Below are 20,306 nucleotides of genomic sequence, written 5' to 3' on the forward strand. Positions count from 1 at the left end.
ACGACCTGAGCGGAAACCAAGAGTAGAACCGTTAGCCGAGGGGGCCCCCCAGGCCCCCCAAGGGCGTATTTTCTGATATACATACCCATGACTGTGTTCAATCTTTTCTCGCTTGGCACAGGCTTTAGGACCCAGAGTGTGCAGCTTCTCATGGTTGCCCGGGGCCCCTCTGGTATGCCCTCTCCACAGTGTACCATCTCCTCCCCAGTGAGGACACTCAGGCTCCTTCCAATACCCCCCAACCCCGACCACTACCACTGTGAGCACCCCCCATGCAGGGCCCTCAGGGACTTCTAGGTGTCCTTCCAGGGAGAACTGTTGGGTCGTGAACAGGTATGTGCCAGGTTGCTTTCCGCAATGGCTGACCCTTCCACACTCAGACCAAGAGTTCGTGAGGGTTCCCACACCCTCCCAACACCACTCACACTTGCCATTATCCAGCTTTCTAGTTTTTGTCAGAGTAATTCCATGTAGTGATAACTGCCATTATTTCAATTCTCACTTCTCTTATTACTAACAATTTTGAGCTTCTTTTCAAATGTGTGTGAGCCTTTTGGGTTCCCACACTCGTATTTTTGAAATGGTTTCATATTTTGAATATGCATATGTTCATCAATATATAGAACAGTTCTCGATTTTTAGGTAAATTCTATATAAAGTGCACCTCATATATCCTCATGCAATGGACTTTTTTCACCTTCATTTCACCTTCATTATGCTTTTGAAATTTATTCATCACATATGGGACTCTAGCTCATCCTTTTTGTTTTGTTTTGTTTTCTTTTTTCTTTTTTTCTTTTTGGCAAGAATACTTCCTAGGTTAGGTTTTCTTCCCAAATTCATTTTGACAAAGATGATAAAGAACATAGGGCACCTGGGTGGCTCAGTGGTTGAGCGTCTGCTTTTGGCTCAGGTTGTGATCCCGGGGTCCAGGAATCGAGTCCTGCATCAGGATCCCTGCAGGGAGCCTGCTTTTGCCTCTGCCTCTGTCTCTGTGTCTCTCATGAATAAATAAATGAAATCTTAAAAAAAAAAAAAAAAAAGATGATAGGGGCAGCCCGGGTGGCTCAGGGTTTAGCACCACCTTCAGCCTAGGGTGTGATCCTGGAGACCTGGGATCGAGTCCCATGTCAGGCTCCCTGCATGGAGCCAGCTTCTCCCTCTGCCTGTCTCTCTCTCTGTTTCTCATGAATAAATAAATATTAAAGAAAAAAGATGATAGAGAACAATGGCAGTGCACACAGACCTAGTGACAGTCTGCAACCTGAAGTCTGAGCACTAAGGTAATAAGCAAACTTAAAACTCAGGTGCTCCCTGGGTCAGCTGAGCAACAGAAGGCCTGAAATGCATGGGGAGGTGCAGGCTCCCAAGAAAGGGGGACTTCGGAGCTGGGTGGGGCCAGCGTCAAGTGCAGGATGAGGAGAGAGGAAAGAGAGAAGGCATGGGGTGACCAGGACGCACTGTGAGGCGGTGAAGCAAGGAGGAAGGTGCTAGGGTGGAGTAGTCAAAAGGGCTTTTTAGGGATCCCTGGGTGGCGCAGCGGTTTGGCGCCTGCCTTTGGCCCAGGGCGCGATCCTGGAGGCCCGGGATCGAATCCCACATCGGGCTCCCGGTGCATGGAGCCTGCTTCTCCCTCTGCCTATGTCTCTGCCTCTCTCTCTCTCTCTCTGTGACTATCATAAATAAATTAAAAAAAAAAAAAAAAGGGGGGCTTTTTAGTTTTTTCTCAAATTCACTGAGCTCCGAGTCTGTGATCAGGCCGGAACTAAGCATCAAGGACACGGTGCACGTGAGTTTTGTCATGCCCAACCTTGTGCGGGGCCTTGCTGGGAAAACAGCGGTGATCAGGACAGCTGAGTTCCTGCCTTCATAGGTTCACAGGAGAATAGGAAGACAGACATTCAGCGGAGGATGACAGCCCAATATGGTCAAGGAGATGCAAAGTGACCCGGGGAACTGAGAGAGGAAGCACAGGTCAGAGTGATCAGGGCCAAAGTGGGGGAAAACAAAGGGGTACGTGTCAGCTCAAAGGAGGCATGTGACCCAGCCTGGGTGTAGAGGAAAGCTTCCCGTTGGAGGAAGAGACTGAGGTCAGCCAGTAAAAGGAAGGAAAGAACATTCCTCATGGAGGGAACATGGTATATACACACAATGGAATATGATTCAGCCTTAGAAAAGGAGCTCCTGTAACATGTGACAACATCGGGGAACCTTGAAGACATGATGCTAACTGAAACTAGCCAGTCTCAGAAGGGCAAATAGTGCACAACTCTACTTATTTGAGTCATCTATAATAGTCAAACTCATTCAAGGGGAGGGTAGAATGGTGGTTGCCAGTGCTGGGCGGGGCTGGGGGTGGCAGGGGGGGAGGAAATGCAGAGTTGCTAATCAGTAGGTACAAAGTTTCAGTTATGCAAGATGAGTAAGTTCTAGAGATCTGCTGTACAAGATTGCGCCTGTAGTTAACAATACTGTATTGTGAGCTAAAAAAAAAATCTGTTAAGAGAGTAAATCCTGTGTTAGGTGTTCTTACAACAACAACAATTTAAAAAAAATTTAGAAGGAATATTTCCTCCTTATCTCCGACCTCCAGAAAGGAGACCCATGTGCTGAGAGCAGCTGATATTTAGAGAGCATTTCCAACATACCGGACACTGTTCAAAACATCCCACCTATAGTATCAGGCACTATTCTACACACCTTACATGTAGCATCTCATTTCATCTGTATAATGGCCCTATGAGGAAAGTGTCATTAACTCCATTTTATAGATGAGGAAACAGACACAGAGAGGTCAAGCCACTTGCTCAGAGTCTCACAGCTGGTAAGCAGGAGAGCCTGAATTTGAAACCAGACAGTCTGGCTCCATTGCCTAACCCCTTACCCACTACACTGTACTGCTTCCCTGTGTGTATACTGCCTTTGCTGGAATGTTTTCCTTTTTTTTTTTTTTTTTAGTCAGAATATATTCATGTATTAGTCATACAATTTGAAAAGCTTAAGAATATCAGATTGACAAGGAATGATAGTTAAATACTATTGTTAATGGAGAAAAGCAAGGTTCAGAACATCAGAATAACAGGCTATGATAGTGGACGGGCAGGTGGGAGGGAAGGTCTCCTTGCAAATGTATAAATTATCTTCAGAAGGAGACGCAAGAAACCAGTCGTGGCAGTCCCTGCTCATAGCTAGAAGAGGTGAGGAAGAAACCTATTTTTCCTGCATAGTTTTGCACCTATGAAAAAGTTGAGTGATCTATCAAATGGTGAAATAGTTTTTCTACCCTCTTTCCCCCAAATAACATGGTTTCTGAAAGCCACTCAGGGAGAACCTCTGTGGACATCCACGAGTCCCCAGCAGAGAAGTTCTATTACACCAGTGGTGCAAACTGGATACACTGCAGAGAAATTTGACACAACTAGGGGTCAGGAAGCAGCTGGGAGAATGGCAGCTGGGGGTCTTGGGGGCGCATCCAAGGGACTGGGATCCTACTAATCGCATTGCAGACATCAAGGAGAATGCCTATGCCTTGCCTGTGGATCCCCTCAACTGATCCACGGGCATCCCAGTGCTCCACATGCCTCACCCACCCATGGCGGGCTCCCTGTGCACCACCGAGGACCGTAAGAGTTTTTGAAGGTGGCTAGTACACATGTGCAGAAAGTCGGCTGACCCAGTAGGACTGGGAGAAAACACACAAACTTGAGCAATCAGCACAACCCAAGGGAAAGCACATGGGAGGCAGTGAGCACTTGGTTGGGCTCAACATAGGATCTTAAAAAGCATCCACCACCCCCCATCGAGGGAACAAGAAGTATAGAACAGGTGTGTATCCAAGAAAAAAAGTCTGAGAAAGCCTCAGAATCCCTAACGGAAGCGGATAGAAGGAATTCCTTGCCTGAAGCCAGTCAGTAAGACTAGATAAGGTGACTGCTTCTACAAATGCAAACACAACAATGCAAGACTTCAAGGAACTCGAAAAATCAAGGAAACATGATACTACTGGGTAATTTTCCAGTAACTGACCCCAAAGAAAAGATATCTGTAATTTGCTTGATGGTTCAAAATAGTTGTGTAAAGGAAGCTCAGTGAGCTACAAGGAAACACAGAAAGAAATTCAATAAATCAGGGAAAAAACAGGAGTCATTAAAAAGTACCAAAAAGAAATTCTGGAGCTGAAGAATACAATGAATGAAATGAAAAATGTAAGACAGAGCATCAACAACAGACTGGATCAAGTGGAATAAAGAAGGAAAGAGAGTGAAAAAAGCCTGAGGGAACGATGGGATACCATTAAGATAAACAAACTATGCATCAATAGAGTGAAAGGAGAGAGAGGGAGAAAGGAAGATAAGCTATATTTGTATCAGACAAAAGAGCCTTTTAAGTAAAAAACTGTAACAAGACAAAAAAGGTCATTATATAATGATAAAAGGGTCAATTCATCAATAGAATATACAAATTGTAACTAGAGCTGCCCTACGACCCAGCAACTGCACTAGTAGGTATTTAACCAAAGGATTCAAACACAGTGATTCGAAGGCGCACATGCACCCCAATGGTTACAGCAGCAGTGTCCACAATGGCCAAACTATGGAAATAGCCCAGATGTCCATCAGCAGATGAATGGATAAAGACGATGTTGTATATATATACAATGGACTACTACTCAGCCATCAAAAAAAATTTCCATTTACAGTGATGTGGATGGAATTAGAGGGTATTATGCTAAGTGAAATAAGCCAATCGAAGAAAGATGATCTCTTATGTGGAATTTAAGAAACAAAACAGAATCATAGAGGGAGAGAAAAATAAGAGAAAATCAAAGAGCGAGACTCAATCATAGGAAACAGAGTTGTTGAAGGGGAGGTGGGGGGGCAATGGGGTAACTGGGTGAAGGTCATTAAGGAGAGCAAATGATGTAATGAGCACTGGGTATTACAGAGAAGACTGAGGAATCACTGAACTCTACCTCTGAAACTAGTAATACATTATGTTAATTGAATTAAAAACACATCCTTTTGCAGTTTGCTTCATTTAGGATCCAAATATATATCTTTTATTTTTTTTATTTTTATTTATTTTTATTTTTTATTTATTTATGATAGTCCCACAGAGAGAGAGAGAGAGGCAGAGAGACATAGGCAGAGGGAGAAGCAGGCTCCATGCACCGGGAGCCCGACGTGGGATTCGATCCCGGGTCTCCAGGATCGCGCCCTGGGCCAAAGGCAGGCGCTAAACCGCTGCGCCACCCAGGGTTCCCTATCTTTTATTTTAAAAGACTTTATTTATTCATGAGAGACACACAGAGAGAGAAGCAGAGACACCGGCAGAGAGAGAAGCAGGCTCCATGCAGGGATCCCAACGTGGGACTCGATCCCAGGTCTCCAGGACCACGCTCTGAGCCGAAGGCAGACGCTCAACCACTGAGCCACCTAGGCGTCCCCAAATATTTATCTCTTAGATTTCTTTTAATCTATATGGTCTTCCTCTAACTCTCTCCCCCCCGTTTTCCTGCATCAATAGTGCACTTACTGAAGAAAATGTAGGCCATTTTTCTTTTAAGGTTTTACAGAATCTAGTTTTTTTCCAGTTGTTTCCTGTGACGCAGTTTAACATGTTCCACCGTCCTCTAAAATTCCTGTGAATCAGAAGTTGAATCCAGAAGCTTGATCAGATTCAGGTTTGACTATTTTGGTAAAACTTTTCATGACTAGTGATGAGTACTTCCATCTGGAAGCACATATTTGGTTGTCTCTCTTTTGGTGATGTTTGTAGCCACAGACATCATGCTTAGACTCATTAGGGGTCACAAAATACGCTATTTTAATTCTTTCTTTTCGTCTTTATTAGCTGAATACCGGGTTTGTTTGTTTGTTTTTTTCTTAGAGAAACGTGTTTAATTGTAAAGCTTGGCACGCTTTAACACCAGGTATGACCTGAAGTTGAAGAAACAGGACAGGTAGGTGAACCCCATGGAGCCTCATATGGTGAAAAGGATGGCAAAGGAGACCATCAAAAAGCCCCATGGTTCAGTCAGCGCAAAGCCCAGAATGGCAAAGAGCTGCTGCTTGAGAGACAGGTTCTTGGCAGAACCAATAATCCAGCTGCCAACCACTGTTCCACTGCCAGCTCCTGGACCAGCCACACCAGCTGTGGCAGCCCCAGCACCAATAAACTTGGCTGCTACGTCAATGTCCCAGGAGACAACACTGGTCTGGAACTCCCGTCAGGCCACCTGGAGTGGGGAGCTGCTGTAGGGTGGCTGTTTAGATGGGACCTCTGGCCTATTAGATCCCCAGTACAACAGCAGATTAGAGCTGGAGAGATGATTAGTGCCCCAGTGGTCTGCATTGTCAGTCTGCGCTCCCACTGCCCCTGCTCAGACCACGGTGCTTGCCCCGCTCAAGGTGACAATACCAGACACATTTTTTTAAAGATTTTATTTATTAGAGAGAAGGCACAAGCGCTCATGAGCAAGGGGGTGGGTGCAGAGGGAGAGAATCTCATGCAGCATCTGTGCTAAGACCGTGACCTGAGCCAAAACCAAGAGTCAGACACTTAGCCACCCGAGGCACCCAGGCACCCCTGGATATATTTTTTTAAGATAATGCAAAACCCTATTGCAAAGCTGCATTGAAACCTGTAAAATGCTGGCTTATGCTGAGTTGAATATAATGAAATAGAGGTGCGATACTATGTCCAACTTCGCTATACCCAAATTGCTCATATTAAGTCTCTATTTCATATGCCTTGGGAGGTTTCCGTTTTCTGCACTGAACCCTCTGATACAGATACACTAAGGAAACCCACTGCCACACAAACCAGCAGATGGCTGCAAGTGGCAGCTTCCCCGCTTGTAAAATAGGAGTCATAACAAAATATGGCTTGAGTTGTTAGAAGGCTGGAGATAGGGCAGGTAAGGTGCTCAGCACGGAAGCTTCAGAGTAGTTTTATAGCCTGCAGCTTACCCTAAGGAGGAATGAGGAAGAAAGTACTGAGAGAGGTAGATGAGAAACGGCCTTGCAGCACTCTCCCACAATAGACAGAGGTGGATGAGAAACTGCCTCATGGCAGCTCTTCACAAGACCACTCCTCTCCCTTGGTTTCAGGGGGACTCACCAGGCCTTCTGCCACAGTTCGGGCCAGTCCACAGGTAAGTTTTTCCCTGTGGGGCTTATGTGGAGATGTGTAAAGTTGCAGGGGTGCCACGGCAGAACCATTCGTTCTAGAACCACCCCACAGGTCACGTGTCAATGATAGAAAGGGGAGAGAGCTCGTTCTGGAGGAGACAGCTGGTGGCCATCACTATTGGGGCAACCTGGCATCAGGTACCTCCTGATGGGAAGCAAGAAGGAAGATACACAGGAAAGATTCTTGCAGAAAGTACTTACCCTGCATCTAATCAGGCCTTTAGAGAAAACTTCCAGTATTTAAGAACTACAGAAAACAGAGCAGCTAAATGACACCATGAGAAAGTTATTAGGCAAATCCAGAGTGGGGGACATTCCCCAAGACAACTGGCCTGGCCTCTTAAAAAATCCCATCTTATAAGAGCAGGAGCGGTGGAGCACGGGGGGAATACTGTACTATTTAGAAAACAGTAGACACCTAAAAAACCAATGCAGAATTTGAACCCTGACTGGATCCTGGTACAAAACATAGCCAACAGTATAGAAGACTTTTGGGGCACAATTTGGGAAATCTGAGTATCAGACATTAGGGAATTAATGTTAGTTTTTCTTAGAAGTGACAGAGTACCTGGGTGGCTCGGTTAAGCGTCTGCCTTTGGCTCTGATCAGGATCCTGGGGTCCTGGGATTGAGCCCCACATGTGGCTCCCTGCTCCTAGGGAACCTGCTTCTCCCTCTCCTCCCTGCTTATACTCTCTCCCCTTGCTATCTCTCAAGTAAATAAATAAATAATTTTTAAAAAAAGAAGTGATAATGGTATGAAGGAACATGTCATTTTTCAGAGATACATACTTAAGTATTTAGGAGTGAAGTGTCAAGGTGTTTGGAAACTACAGCTGATCCTGAATAAGACATGTTTGAACTGCATGGGTCCATTTACAAGCAGATTTTTTTCAATACATACACACACAGTACTATAAATGTCTTTTCTCTTCCTTATGACTTTAACATTCTTTTCCCTAGCTTACTTTAATAGTATATAATACATACAACAGAGAAATAGTTGGCAATGAATTCTGTTACCAGTAAGGGTTCTACTCAGCAACAGGCTATTAGTAGTTAAGTTTGTAGGGAGTCAAGTTATATGTGTTAAAAAAAAAAAAAATACATGGATAATTTATGCTTCTAATCCTTGCTTTGCTTGAGGTGCAACTGTACTTTTAAATAGTTTAATAAAAAACATGTGTACACACAAAGTAAATATGACACAATAAACTAAGGTGGTGGGTATAACAGCAACTGTACGGATTGTCAATTTTTTCTGTATGCTTGAAATTTTCCATAATAAAATGTTGAAAGAGGGAATGTGTATTTTTAAAAATCCTGCCCCCATAGAAATTACATTCTAGTGTGTCAGGGCTATTATCAAGGATGAAATAAGTAAAATACAGGGAATATTAGTGGTTTAGTGTTTCAGGAATGAAAGAAGTGAAGGGCTGCAAATATATGTATGGAGTTGAAATGGTAGGTCGAGTGGTCAGGGGAAGCCTGAGTTATATTTGAGGAAGACTTGAAGAGAGAGTCATGTGGCTATCTAATGGAAAGGCATTCCAGGCAGGGCAAACAGAAAATGCAAAGGCCCTGAGGTTGGAGCCAGTCTGGTGTATGCTAACACTTCTCAATTGCTCACACGGTTCCTGTCACACTGAAGAGGCCAGTGTGCAGGAACTGAAGGAGCAAACAAGAAGTGGTAGGTCAGACAGGAAATAGAAGAAGCTTCGACAGTTGCTCAGAGTCCCTGGGCATGTATAAGGGTCCTCTATGTAGAGCCCCTCCTCCTCAGAAGCAGCCATTTCAGAAGATCCCTCCCTAGGGCCATTCTCCCTCAATACAAGAATCATCTCGCTGCTCACCTGCAAATGCTTTGGGTAAGTCTGTCTCTCAACCATTTAAGTGGTCTTGAGGAAACACCAATCCAGCCACAACCTAGTGCTCTGGCTAGTTATGCTGATCGGTCTGGTGGATGATGTTCTGGACTATCACTGTGTGGCAATTCCTCTTGGGGCAGCAAGAAAGAACATTTTTAACTTGATCGAGTTAAATGACTTCTAATAATCACTACGAGAACATATAAGAGGAGGTCCAGAACAGAGAAATTACACATTGTACAGGAAACTGCTAATTAGATGGCAAAAAAATTGGCGTTAATTTCTTAGACATAATAATGGTAGTGTTAATTATGCATAAAATAAACCTCTAATTCTGAGATACATATACTTACTTATTTCTGGATAGCATATGATCCCCAGGTTTTGCTTTAAAATCACCTAGAAGGGGAGGGGAATAGTTAGAGATGAAACTGGTTGGGCATTTGTTGATAATTGTTGAAGCTAGGTGATGGGTACACAATTTTAATTTTTATTATTTATTTTTAAAAAGATTTTATTTATTTATTTATTTATTTATTTATTTATTTATTCATTCATTCATTCATTCATTCATTCATTCATTCATGAGAGACAGAGAGAGAGAGAGGCAGAGACACAGGCAGAGACACAGGCAGAGGGAGAAGCAGGCTCCATGCAGGGAGCCTGATGTGGGACTCCATCCCGGGACTCTAGGTTCATGCGGTGGGCTGAAGGCAGGCGCTAAACCACTGAACCACCCAGGGATCCCCAATTTTTATTATATTATTTCCATGTGGTTCAAAAATTACGTTAAGAAAAGTTTTTTGAGGGATCCCTGGGTGGCGCAGCGGTTTGGTGCCTGCCTTTGGCCCAGGGTGCGATCCTGGAGACCCGGGATCGAATCCCACGTCAGGCTCCCAGTGTATGGAGCCTGCTTCTCCCTCTGCCTATGTCTCTGCCTCTCTCTCTCTCTCTGTGTGACTATCATAAATAAATAAAAAATTCAAAAAAAAAAAGAAAAAAAAGAAAAGTTTTTTGAAATTGTATAGATAATGAAGGGGAACATACAGATAAATTTTTGCACATACAGGGGCCTGAGGCTATAATCACTCACTATACTGTCTGGTATAGAGAAGGTGGTCAGTTTAGTAACATAAAACAAAGCAAAAAAAGAAAAAAACAATCCCCCTGAAGTCCCTCTTATTAGTCAAGGTATTAATTTCCATCCCAGCTTCTTGCCCGATCACCCAGTTCTTTTACACATACACAGTCTTACACTTTTCCAACGAGTATTTATTATTAGTTAAGCCATGATTCAGGATCCCAGGGTGGGGATCACCATGTACCCAGGTCCCCCTTCACCACCCTGGGAGAAGGATGGAGGACAGAGGAGAGGTGGGTGGAGCCAGTTCAGATCTTCCCAGGAAATGTGCCTTCTGCCCGGCGGTCATCCCAGGCCGACACCTGTGGAAAGACAGCCAACATTACTTCCTTCATCTGTGGGGAAACCAGAGGGGTAAACTCTGTCTTCCTCATCCTCACTCTGCCTACCTGTTTAGTCGGTCAAGCCCAGCACCACCACTGTTCCAGGAGTGAGGGAATCAGCAGTGACCCCAGAAAGATAAGAATCACTGTTCTGAATGAACTGACCCACTGAGGGGGTGAGGGGTGGAGAGTATATATAAATCCCACATTCACTGCAGGGGCTGTTCCTGGGGAGATGTAGGACTGTATAGAGACTCAAAAGTGTGACTGTGCCCTGTGTCAGGAACCTCAGAATCAATACTCAATGTTTGTCAGAATAGAGGAAGGAAGAAATACTAGGAAGCTGTGAGGGAAAGAAAGAGGTTGTGCTCTGGCATAAATGGATCTCCAAGATACAGTCAGAGGCAAAAGACACAAAACTGAATATAGAGTATGATCCTACTGTTGATCAGATACATGTATATAGAAACAATGATGAAAAGGCCCATATCCAACTGTTAACACTCCCCAGAAGTAACACACTACAACTGGTGCACCTTCTTACAGGCACTCCGAAGCACATCCAGTTAGACATATACTCACGTTTATATGCCATATATTAGAGGCAGTAGACAACAGCATGACTAAGGAAGAAAATCGGAATCCTTGTTCCATCACTTCCTAGCTGTGTGATCTCGGGTGAATCACTCAGCCCTTCAGGGCCTTAGTTTATTTTTTGCTTTTAAAATTTTATTTAAATTCAATTTGCCAACATATACATATAATGTAACACCCAGTATCATCTCAGGGCCTTAGTTTTTAATTGTGTTAAATGAGGACAGTGAGAATAGTATCCATCTCATCTCATTTTTTAGCATGTTTGCCCTTACAGAATATAAAGGGCTTACAAAGTAGTTGGCCCACGGTTAAGTGCCACATATATGCCTATTTATACACACACACACCATCACCACCACACAAATATTCTCTACTTTGAAAAACATGTACAAATTGGTCCCTACGATATAGACTGTCCTACAACTTGCCTTTTCCACAAGTCTTAGAGCTCTTTCTGTATTGTCGCATAGATCAAAATAAATGTACCACCATTTATCTAACTGGGTTGTTTCTGAATGCTCCTCATTACACACAACTCTGCAATGGACCTCTTTGTACACGAGCATTTTTGTAGGATGTCCAAATGTAAAACTGACACATCTGGAGATCTTTTATTCCATTCTGAAAGATCCTACCAAAATAACTTCAATTTGCAGAACCACTAATGTTTAGCACTATCAACCTTTATAAAACTTGCACCAGACTGCAAGGTAGAAATAAGCATCTCTCTGTTGTTTTCAGCTGTGTCTTCTTGGTGACTTGAGTGGGGATGGACAACTTTTCATGTCTGGATTCCCTCATACTGGACTTGTACTGTCCACAGTCTACAGTTTTCTATATGTGAATTTCTCATTTGCTGGGTTTACCTTTCCATCTCTCTTTTTAAAGAATCAGGCTGGTCTGATCCTTTGCAAATTTTCCTTTGCCCAATAATGCCGCTTCATGGAATGGAAACTCAGGAAACCATTCAAATAGAGGGAGAAAACATTTCCTGCAGTAGAACTGTACACTGAAGTGTCATTTTAAAAAGTGATAAAGGGAGCACCTGGGTGGCTCAGTTGGCTAAGCGTCTGACTGTTGGTTCCGGCTCAGGTCATGATCTCAGGGTCGTGAGCCTGAGCCCTGTGTCAGGCTCTACACTCAACGGAAGGACTGCTTGAGATTCTCTCTCTCCCCCTGTTCCTGTGTGGGTGTGCGTACCCTCTCTCCCTCTCAAGTAAAAACATAAATATTTTTTAAAAATTAAAAAGTGAAAAAAGATGGGATCTAGCTATAAAGGGGAAGAAACTATAACTATTAAAGATAGTGGCTACTCAATAAGTGAGCTGATTATACTAAGATAGAAATAGGTATAAAATGCGTGGTAAGTAAAAAATCAAAGCATAAAACAGTACCAAGAGTATGACCCGTATCAAAATTAAAAAGTACATAAACACACACCTACACATACATCAGCACACAGAAAAGGAAGTGAAAGAATTATACCAAATGACTAAAAGAAAGTTAACTTTAGGACTCAGAAGTGGATGAGTAGGGGGCTTCCGCTTTCTACATTATATAAAGCTTTTGTTTGGAAGATTCCACAAAAGTCAATGTTGTTTGTTCACGGAGAAGCTTGAGATTTTTTTAAAGATTTATTTATATATTTAACATAGAGAACAAGCCCAAGCAGGGGGAGAGGAAAAAGCAGGCTCCCCACTGGGCAGAGAGCAGGATGCAGGATTCAGTCCCAGGACTCTGGGATCATGATCTGAGCCAAAGGCAGATGCTTAAACCAACTGAGCCTCCCAAACACCCTGATACTCAATATTTTTTAAACCAGAAAATAAAAGACGCTTGGAAAAAATGTTTTAAATGCTCATATAGGAAAAGTGTTGAACTCCCATGATGACCCCACTCAAATGCACATACTGGGATTTAAGACTAATTAAAAATAATACACAAGAAATACCTGGAAGATGCTATGATATTATCAGAAGGATAAGGAATATTTTTCTACCCTTCTTCTAGTTTTTAAGTTTTTGTGAAGTAGTTATATTCCTTATAATTGAACAAAATAACAGCAAAAACAAAACACTTATTCTGGGGTGCCTGGGTGACTCAGTGGGTTAAGCATCTGCCTTTGGCTCAGGTCATGATTCCAGGGTCCTGGGATGGAGCCCTACATCCAGCTCCCTGCTAAGTCTGCTTCTCTCTCTGTCCCTCCCCCTGCTCATGTTTTCTCTCTCTCAAATCAATAAAGAAAGAAAATCTTTAAACAAAACAAAACAAAACAAAACAAAAAAACCCACTTATTTTCACCTCACCACATTTTTGAAATAAAGAAGTCAGGGCAGCCAGTATAAAGGGGGCTTTGCAGAATACATTTATAAGCCCTAACAAAGTAGATGGATACTGCAGGCACCTGAGAGCAGAAATCACACAATTTGATGCTCTCAAGGAAAGGGCAGGCCCAAGTCTTGGAGAATGGGGTGTAGGGCAGCACCGGGACTGGAAGCATGCTTCTTGGCACCCTGTCCAGCAGGCACCCAATGCAGGCTCTGAGGCTGGAGAAGGGATAGTATGTACTCACACCATCATGTTACTCAAATCACCCAGGGACAAGGGGAAATCCTGGAAGGGCACAGGACACTCAAAGACACTTGAGACAGTGTGGCCTGAGAGGTGGAGGGAAAACCAAGCAAGCTGAGGGAGACTGCAATAAGGCAATTTGTTCTCAAGAAATAAGCTCCAAAGGCATATATTAAGGATGCTACAAATATACTGAAAAAATTAGAATATAAGCTCTGTCAAGGGATCCCTGGGTGGCGCAGCGGTTTAGCGCCTGCCTTTGGCCCAGGGCACGATCCTGGAGACCCGGGATCGAATCCCACATCAGGCTCCCGGTGCATGGAGCCTGCTTCTCCCTCTGCCTGTGTCTCTGCCTCTCCCTCTGCCTGTGTCTCTGCCTCTCTCTCTCTCTCTCTCTGTGTGACTATCATAAATTAAAAAAAAAAAAAAAAAAAAAAAAAAAAAAAAAAAAAAGCTCTGTCAAAAGGGAATCAGTTAAATAAAAGCATATGAAAGTTACCAAAGCAAGGAAGGCAGATCTATATGCATTATTATAAAAAAAAAAAAAGACTCCAAAACACACTTATAAATCAAAGCAGTCAAAGACTATATAGTTTGACCCACTCATCCACAGATAGCTCCCCAGGTTTCTGTATGATTACTTTATATAGAGAAAAAAGTAATCAGCTAACAGTAGTTACCTCAGAGAAGAAGGGCGGGGAGAAGGTTTCTACTTTTTACTGCTCTACTATTTTCTGCTCACATTTTTTGTTTTTTTTTTAAATGATGGTGATATTTTTTTTTTAATTTTATTTATTTATTTATGATAGTCACACAGTGAGAGAGAGAGGGGCAGAGACACAGGCAGAGAGAGAAGCAGGCTCCACGCACCGGGAGCCCGACGTGGGATTCGATCCCGGGTCTCCAGGATCGCGCCCTGGGCCAAAGGCAGGCGCCAAACCGCTGCGCCACCCAGGGATCCCATACATTTTTTGTTTTTAAAGATTTACTTGAGACACACAGAGAGAGAGAGAGAGAGAGCGCGCGCACGCATGAGCAGGAGGAGGGGCCCAGGTAGGGGGAGAGACTCACCAGCTGACTCCCTGCTGAGCATGTGTTGGGCTCCATCCCACGACCCTGAGATTATGATCTGACCCGAAATCAAAACTCGATGCTTAACTGTCTGAGCCACCCAGTTGCCCATTTTTTGTTTTTTAAATGAGCACTGTGACTTTTGTAATAGTATCATATTTTGATTCTAAGACACAGGTTTTTTCATTTTAACATCTCTGAAATCAGCAAGCTGGTTACACTCATTTCTGGCATTTTAGAAAGAGCTGACCATCTCTCAATGTTTCTTGGAGTCAATGGGATCTTTGCTTTGATGAAACAGTACAACATTAAACATAAATTCTTTTTTTTTTTAAGTGTGTAACAGAGACTACTAAATGGTGACAAAAAGTCTGGTCAGATTAGGGCTAAAAGCCTTACTGGCTGTGTGTCTAAGTAGTTGGTATAACTGGGGGTCACTGAATTATTCTACCTTTATGTGTAACTTGAAAATGTGAATAAAAAGGCACAGAACTGCACAAGACGGTGAACCCCACAGGGACAAGGAGACAGCACTGTGTATTTATTTGTAGAGTGCATGGGTGGGATGGATGCAGCAAGGAGAGGACCCTGGGTGCTCTGGCCAAGAGCCCTGACTGGTTGAGAGTATCGCTGAAAAGAGGGAAGGCAATTCCAGAGAGAAGACAGGGCTGAGTCCCATGGACACCGCAATACCCTGTCCTTCCTCTGCTGCTCCCAGATGAGCCCCCACTAAGTTACCACACTCGTCTCCGTGAAGACCCCACCCCAGTGTCCCAAGATACCCTGGAGGCGGCACATACCCAGGATATGGGGCAGAGGGACTTGTACACTCGCCGGTACCATTCGCACACGGAGACATCACCCCCTTTAGCAGTCATTGCCTTCTCACAGCGGTGGAAGTCTGTGGAGAGAGTGGTTCAGGGTCAGCCCTGACTAAGGGCTGGAACATATTTTTGATCAAAATTCACAGAAATCATTTTTACTTCACAACCAGTTATATACACACAAACACACACAAACAAGTGTCAAGAGGAATGTCTATTCCTACAAGTGTACTGAAAAGGGCTAGGCAGGCCTCACCAAGGTGATTTTGCAAACCCTAGAGAACTACTGTTTGACTTGAAGATCCTGGGGTCTGGAATGAGGGAGGAACATGAAAGGCACATGCAGGGGTTATGGAAGTCCAAACCCATGGTGAGGGAAGGGGAAGAGGATCCTGAGGCTAAGATGTTGGCTCCTACAGAAGAGGACAGGAGGGGGATAATCTGGCTTTTTAAAGTAGGCAATTAATTTTTTTTAAAAAAGAAAAAGAAAAATTCTCCAGGTATTCCACTCCAGGGCACACTCCTTACACAGAGAAGCATTCACATGGACGGCAAATTACATTTATAAGAACGTTTATAACATCATCATTCATTAAAGCCCTGAACTGGCAACCCTATAAGTGTCTGAGAATAAATTATGGAAAACCATACAGAAAGAAAACGAGCAAACTATACGCCACAGCAAGGATCAATCTTCAAAACTGCTGAATGAAGAAATCCAAATAAAACAGAATATATACAGTGTTTATAATGTTCATCAAGAGGCAAACCTAAAAGCAGTGATAAAATGTGACTGCCTTAAGTTGGCAGGGTGACATCTCTTGAGCGGAGATTAGGATGTTGTGTTTAAGACTGCATACAGTGGGCAAGGAAGATTAGAATACCGACAGTACCTAATTTCCTATCCAGATTATATAGGTATACAGGGGATTCACTTTAGCATTATTCATTTGGCTGTACGTTATGTTTTATGTATTTCCTGTACGTATGTTAACATCTGTCTCATACACACACAAATAAATCCTAAAAAAAAAAATATATATATATATATATCCTTGTAGGAACCAAAGTTTGTGACCCTGGCCCAGATCTTGGACCTCGAGCGCAGTTGTGATAAGGGGCATGGGCCCTGCAAGGTAGGATGTCCAGAATAAAAAAGAGGCCTGGGATGTACAGATGCCTTAGGAGTAGACAAACAGGTAAGCAACCTTGAGTGTGGGACCAGGAAAAGGTTCTGCATCCCTTCCCACCCCTATGCCCTGCTTACCCAGGTAGTTCTGCCAGCAGTTCCTAGTCTGGTTCTGGTTGGGGAAGCGGCTGTCAAAAGGGGCAGTCTGGTAGTTCTTGATTTTGGACTTGATGTCTTCTGCCATGGTGCTGACTCTTGGAGGCAAAGAGAGTGGATGTTGGCAAAAGTTCTAGAGGGCCTGGGGATGGGATGTCAGCTCCCCCCCGCCCCAACACACACAGGGAGAAGAGAGTAGAAAGGTGTGAACAAGCCAGCACTTTCTCCCTGTCAACATGTACACACAGAGGTGAAGGGTGAGGCAAATCTGCACACCAAAGTGTGGCCATCACAGCAGGACTTGGTGGAGGGGGTAACTCCTTAGCAAAATCAGGCCTTATTCACTAGAACACTAGCTAACACTCACTGAGTAGTTAATATAGGCCAAGCGTCGTTCTACACTTTACTCCTGCAGCCACTCTAAAAGGTATGAACTATTACTATCACTGTGTCACAGACAAGGCACAGGGTGTCTAAGTGACTTCCCAAGGTCACGAAAACGGAGGAGTTGCACCCAGTCATTGACAGAATCTACACCGCAGAGGTTCATCTCTTTGGTGCCATGAACTCCTCAGGGGTCTAATGACCCCTCTCCCAGAATGCTTTTAAAGGCATCTGAAAACCTCATAGGATCACCAAGAAAACCAGTTCCATTCCATGTAGCTGAGGATTTACCGACTACCACAATTTTGAAGTAATTGTCAATGAAAATGTATTCCGTGACATGTGCAACCACAATGTGATATAAGATGACCTGCAATTTTGAATGCTGACAAAGTCACAGGTGACGCTAATGTTATTAAGACTGTTGCCTCCATTCCTGAAGGAAATGCTTCATTTCAATTCCAGATTAATAAAAACACAGATGTGGGATCCCTGGGTGGCGCAGCAGTTTAGCGCCTTCCTTCAGCCCAGGCCGTGATCCTGGAGACCTGGGATCAAATCCCACATCAGGCTCCCTGCATGGAGCCTGCTTCTCCCTCTGCCTGTGTCTCTGCCTCCTCTCCTTCTCTCTATGTGTCTCTCATGAATAAATAAATAAAATCTTAAAAAAAAAAAGAAAAACACAGATGTAACCCCCCCCTACACACACACACACACACACACACACACACACACTCAAGTACTAGCACACCTTGCAGTCTATTGATTTTGCAGGCCCAGAGTTCAAAACCTCCGCGGGTGACGTGCAGTTTTCACCAGGGAAGGTGAAACTGCCTCTATTCCAGATAATTCGAAAAGTAACGGGGTTACAAAGAAGTGAGCAGGCCAGTGTTAAATTCAAGGGACCCAAGGTAGTGGTGGACATCTGGGGCCCCAGAGTAGTCTTTGGGGAGGGGAAATCCTAGAGGGGTAGAGGAAGGGGGACGTAGAACGCCGGAGCTGGGACACAGATTTGCTCGGGAGAGTTGTTTTGCGAGGAGATCAGGGAGGACTCCGAGGTCCTCCAAAGTCCAAGCGGGAGGAGGGACCAGAAATCAGGGAGCCCGGCTGCGGCCCGGGGCCAGCCACGGGAGGCCACGCCTGCGGCCTGGTGATTGAGGGCACGACAGTCCAAACCACGGAATCCAAACCCTGGTCGCTGCCTTAATAGCCCGATGTCTCTGAGCTTCAGCGGCTCCACCGTCAAAAAGGGATCATCCCACGCCCCACCTCATAGGGCTGGAGGGAAGATTAAACGAGTTAATAAGGTCGCTCGAAACGTTAGCTGGCATGAAGGAAGAGCTCCATAATCGCCAGCTAGGGCCACAAACAAGAACAGAACGCCAAGGACCCGCCGGCCGGAAACTCACTCCGTCCTCGGGGAAACCAGGGTCCGGCTCCTCAGTACCCCAGGCCAGGGCCCCGGCTTCCCCAGCCCTCCACACTCACCTAAAGACACCCCTGCAGCACCTCGCAGCTCAATGTGACCCTCAGCAAAGACGCCAGAGTCGGACCGGAAGCGGAATTAGAGCGGCCGGAAGCAAGGCGAAGCGGGGTAAAGGGGCGTCTTCCGCGCGGCCCGAGCGCCCGCCGGGAGGCCAGCCCCGAAGCCGTTGAGGCCACGCCCACCCGGGAACTCCGACCTCCTATTGGGCTGGATGCCTGTTCATCATCGCCCTCGGCCCAATCGTGAGCCTGCGTGGACTCCGGGCTTCGAAGGTCCGAGCTGGGGTTTGAGATGCGCGCTTACAGGTTCTCATCACTTTCCTGTTTTCACCAGGGGAAGGAGTTTTGGGTCCTGGGGCTAGGTGTAGAGTGGGCCGGGGGAGAGGGGAAAAGATCCCAGCAGAGGTATCCTTATTCATGCTGGGATTACTTATTGAATGCTTACCCTGTGCCGGGTACTTCTATAAAACTTGGGGAAGCATCACGAAACAAAACACAAGAATCCTTACGCTCTTTATGATTATTACAGGACCAGTTGTTAAGGGTTTGAAATAGATCCAGCCTTTCTCCCAGGGTCATTTGTCACATTATGATTTTTTTTTTTTTTTTTTTTTTTTGCGGGGATGCAGTTGGGTGCTTTGAGCTTTGGAGAACTCTGAAGGGCCCGGGCCCAGGTCCTGTCCACACTAGGGGCCCACAGTCCCCACCGTGTCCTTCCAGGGGTTTTGGCGGCTCCTGCCACCTAGGCTGGAGGATGCTTTGGGGGTGGAATCTGAACCCCCCTACTCAGGGCTGCAGCGCCGATGTCACGCGATCGACCCCTCCCTCTTCCTCCCTATGGTACCAACCCGCTGCTCTGTGCAACCCTATGGTACCAACTCCACCTCCCTGCTCGCTCTTCTTCTTTCCCCAAGCCTCAGAAAGCGCACATTAACACAGATTTGTGTCCCCGAGGACTCAAACCAAAGTCCCGCACCACAGAGAGGAGAGATTAAGAATAAAAGCTTGGATCCGGCAGAGATTAGTTCATCTCGGAAAGTGACACATTTATGCTTCTAGTTCTGGAGGTATTCCTGACTCTCTCATACCCCACAGTTGATCAAGAAATCCTGTTGGCTCTGCCTTACCAATGTATCCAGAATTTTCTCCGACGTTGGGTTCAAGCTACAGGCATCTCTAGCCTGGGCTATTGCAGTGGCCCTCTCTCTGGCCTCCTGGCTTCCCTACTGCCCTCCACCATTACCCACTCAGCCAGAGGGACCTGTTAACACCTCAGATCACTTTTCTTTGGCCTAGAACCCTCCGCTCGGGTCTTATCTGACTCTTTCACTCAAAAACCAAAGTCCTTACCAACACACTTTGGTCTCTCTTATACCTTTCCTATTCTTTTTACTCCCACTGCTCCAGCCACGCTGGCCTCCTCCTGCTTGAACATGTAGGCTGACTTCCCTCTAAGGGCCTTTGCACTTGCTGTCCCCTTGGCCTACAAAGCTCTTCCTGAAACTGGCTCCCTCCCTCACCTCCTTCGGGTCTTTGCTTCAATGTCACCTTTAGTCCTTCCCAAA

The 20,306-nt window shown here is 44.9% G+C and overlaps 1 protein-coding gene and 1 pseudogene across 7 annotated transcripts; both read right to left on the reverse strand.

Moving 5' to 3' along the window:
• Nucleotides 1–5,649: 5,649 nt before the first annotated feature.
• On the reverse strand, nt 5,650–10,163 carry LOC112643614 (ATP synthase F(0) complex subunit C1, mitochondrial-like; annotated as a pseudogene).
• A 148-nt stretch (nt 10,164–10,311) lies between these two features.
• LOC112643623 (cytochrome c oxidase subunit 6B1) lies at nt 10,312–18,901 on the reverse strand. Of its 7 annotated transcripts, none has more exons than XM_049110780.1 (4): nt 18,745–18,901; nt 16,855–16,968; nt 15,560–15,664; nt 10,312–10,503 (listed from the first exon to the last, which is right to left on the reverse strand). In XM_049110780.1, the coding sequence occupies exons 2-4, from the start codon at nt 16,958–16,960 to the stop codon at nt 10,487–10,489; spliced, it is 228 nt and encodes a 75-aa protein (XP_048966737.1). In that variant the 5' UTR covers nt 16,961–16,968; nt 18,745–18,901; the 3' UTR covers nt 10,312–10,486. The 7 variants fall into 7 exon arrangements, with proteins under 7 accessions (XP_048966737.1, XP_035560411.1, XP_048966732.1 ...); XM_035704518.2 differs by having other exon boundaries at nt 15,564–15,664; nt 18,745–18,899; XM_049110775.1 differs by having other exon boundaries at nt 15,564–15,664; nt 16,855–16,964; nt 18,741–18,842.
• Nucleotides 18,902–20,306: the final 1,405 nt, after the last annotated feature.

The sequence above is a fragment of the Canis lupus genome, chromosome 1 (assembly GCF_003254725.2).
Source record: "Canis lupus dingo isolate Sandy chromosome 1, ASM325472v2, whole genome shotgun sequence".
NCBI classification, from domain to species: domain Eukaryota; kingdom Metazoa; phylum Chordata; class Mammalia; order Carnivora; family Canidae; genus Canis; species Canis lupus.

What these genes read in the sequence shown, in the direction of transcription:
- LOC112643623 (XM_035704518.2), bottom strand. Translation starts at nt 16,960, where the DNA reads ATGGCAGAAGACATCAAGTCCAAAATCAAGAACTACCAGACTGCCCCT. An exon ending in CTGCTGGCAGAACTACCTGG is followed by an intron (nt 15,665 to 16,854) that starts GTAAGCAGGGCA and finishes CTCTCTCCACAG; the next exon opens with ACTTCCACCGCTGTGAGAAG. An exon ending in CCCTCTGCCCCATATCCTGG is followed by an intron (nt 10,504 to 15,563) that starts GTATGTGCCGCC and finishes GTCTTTCCACAG; the next exon opens with GTGTCGGCCTGGGATGACCG.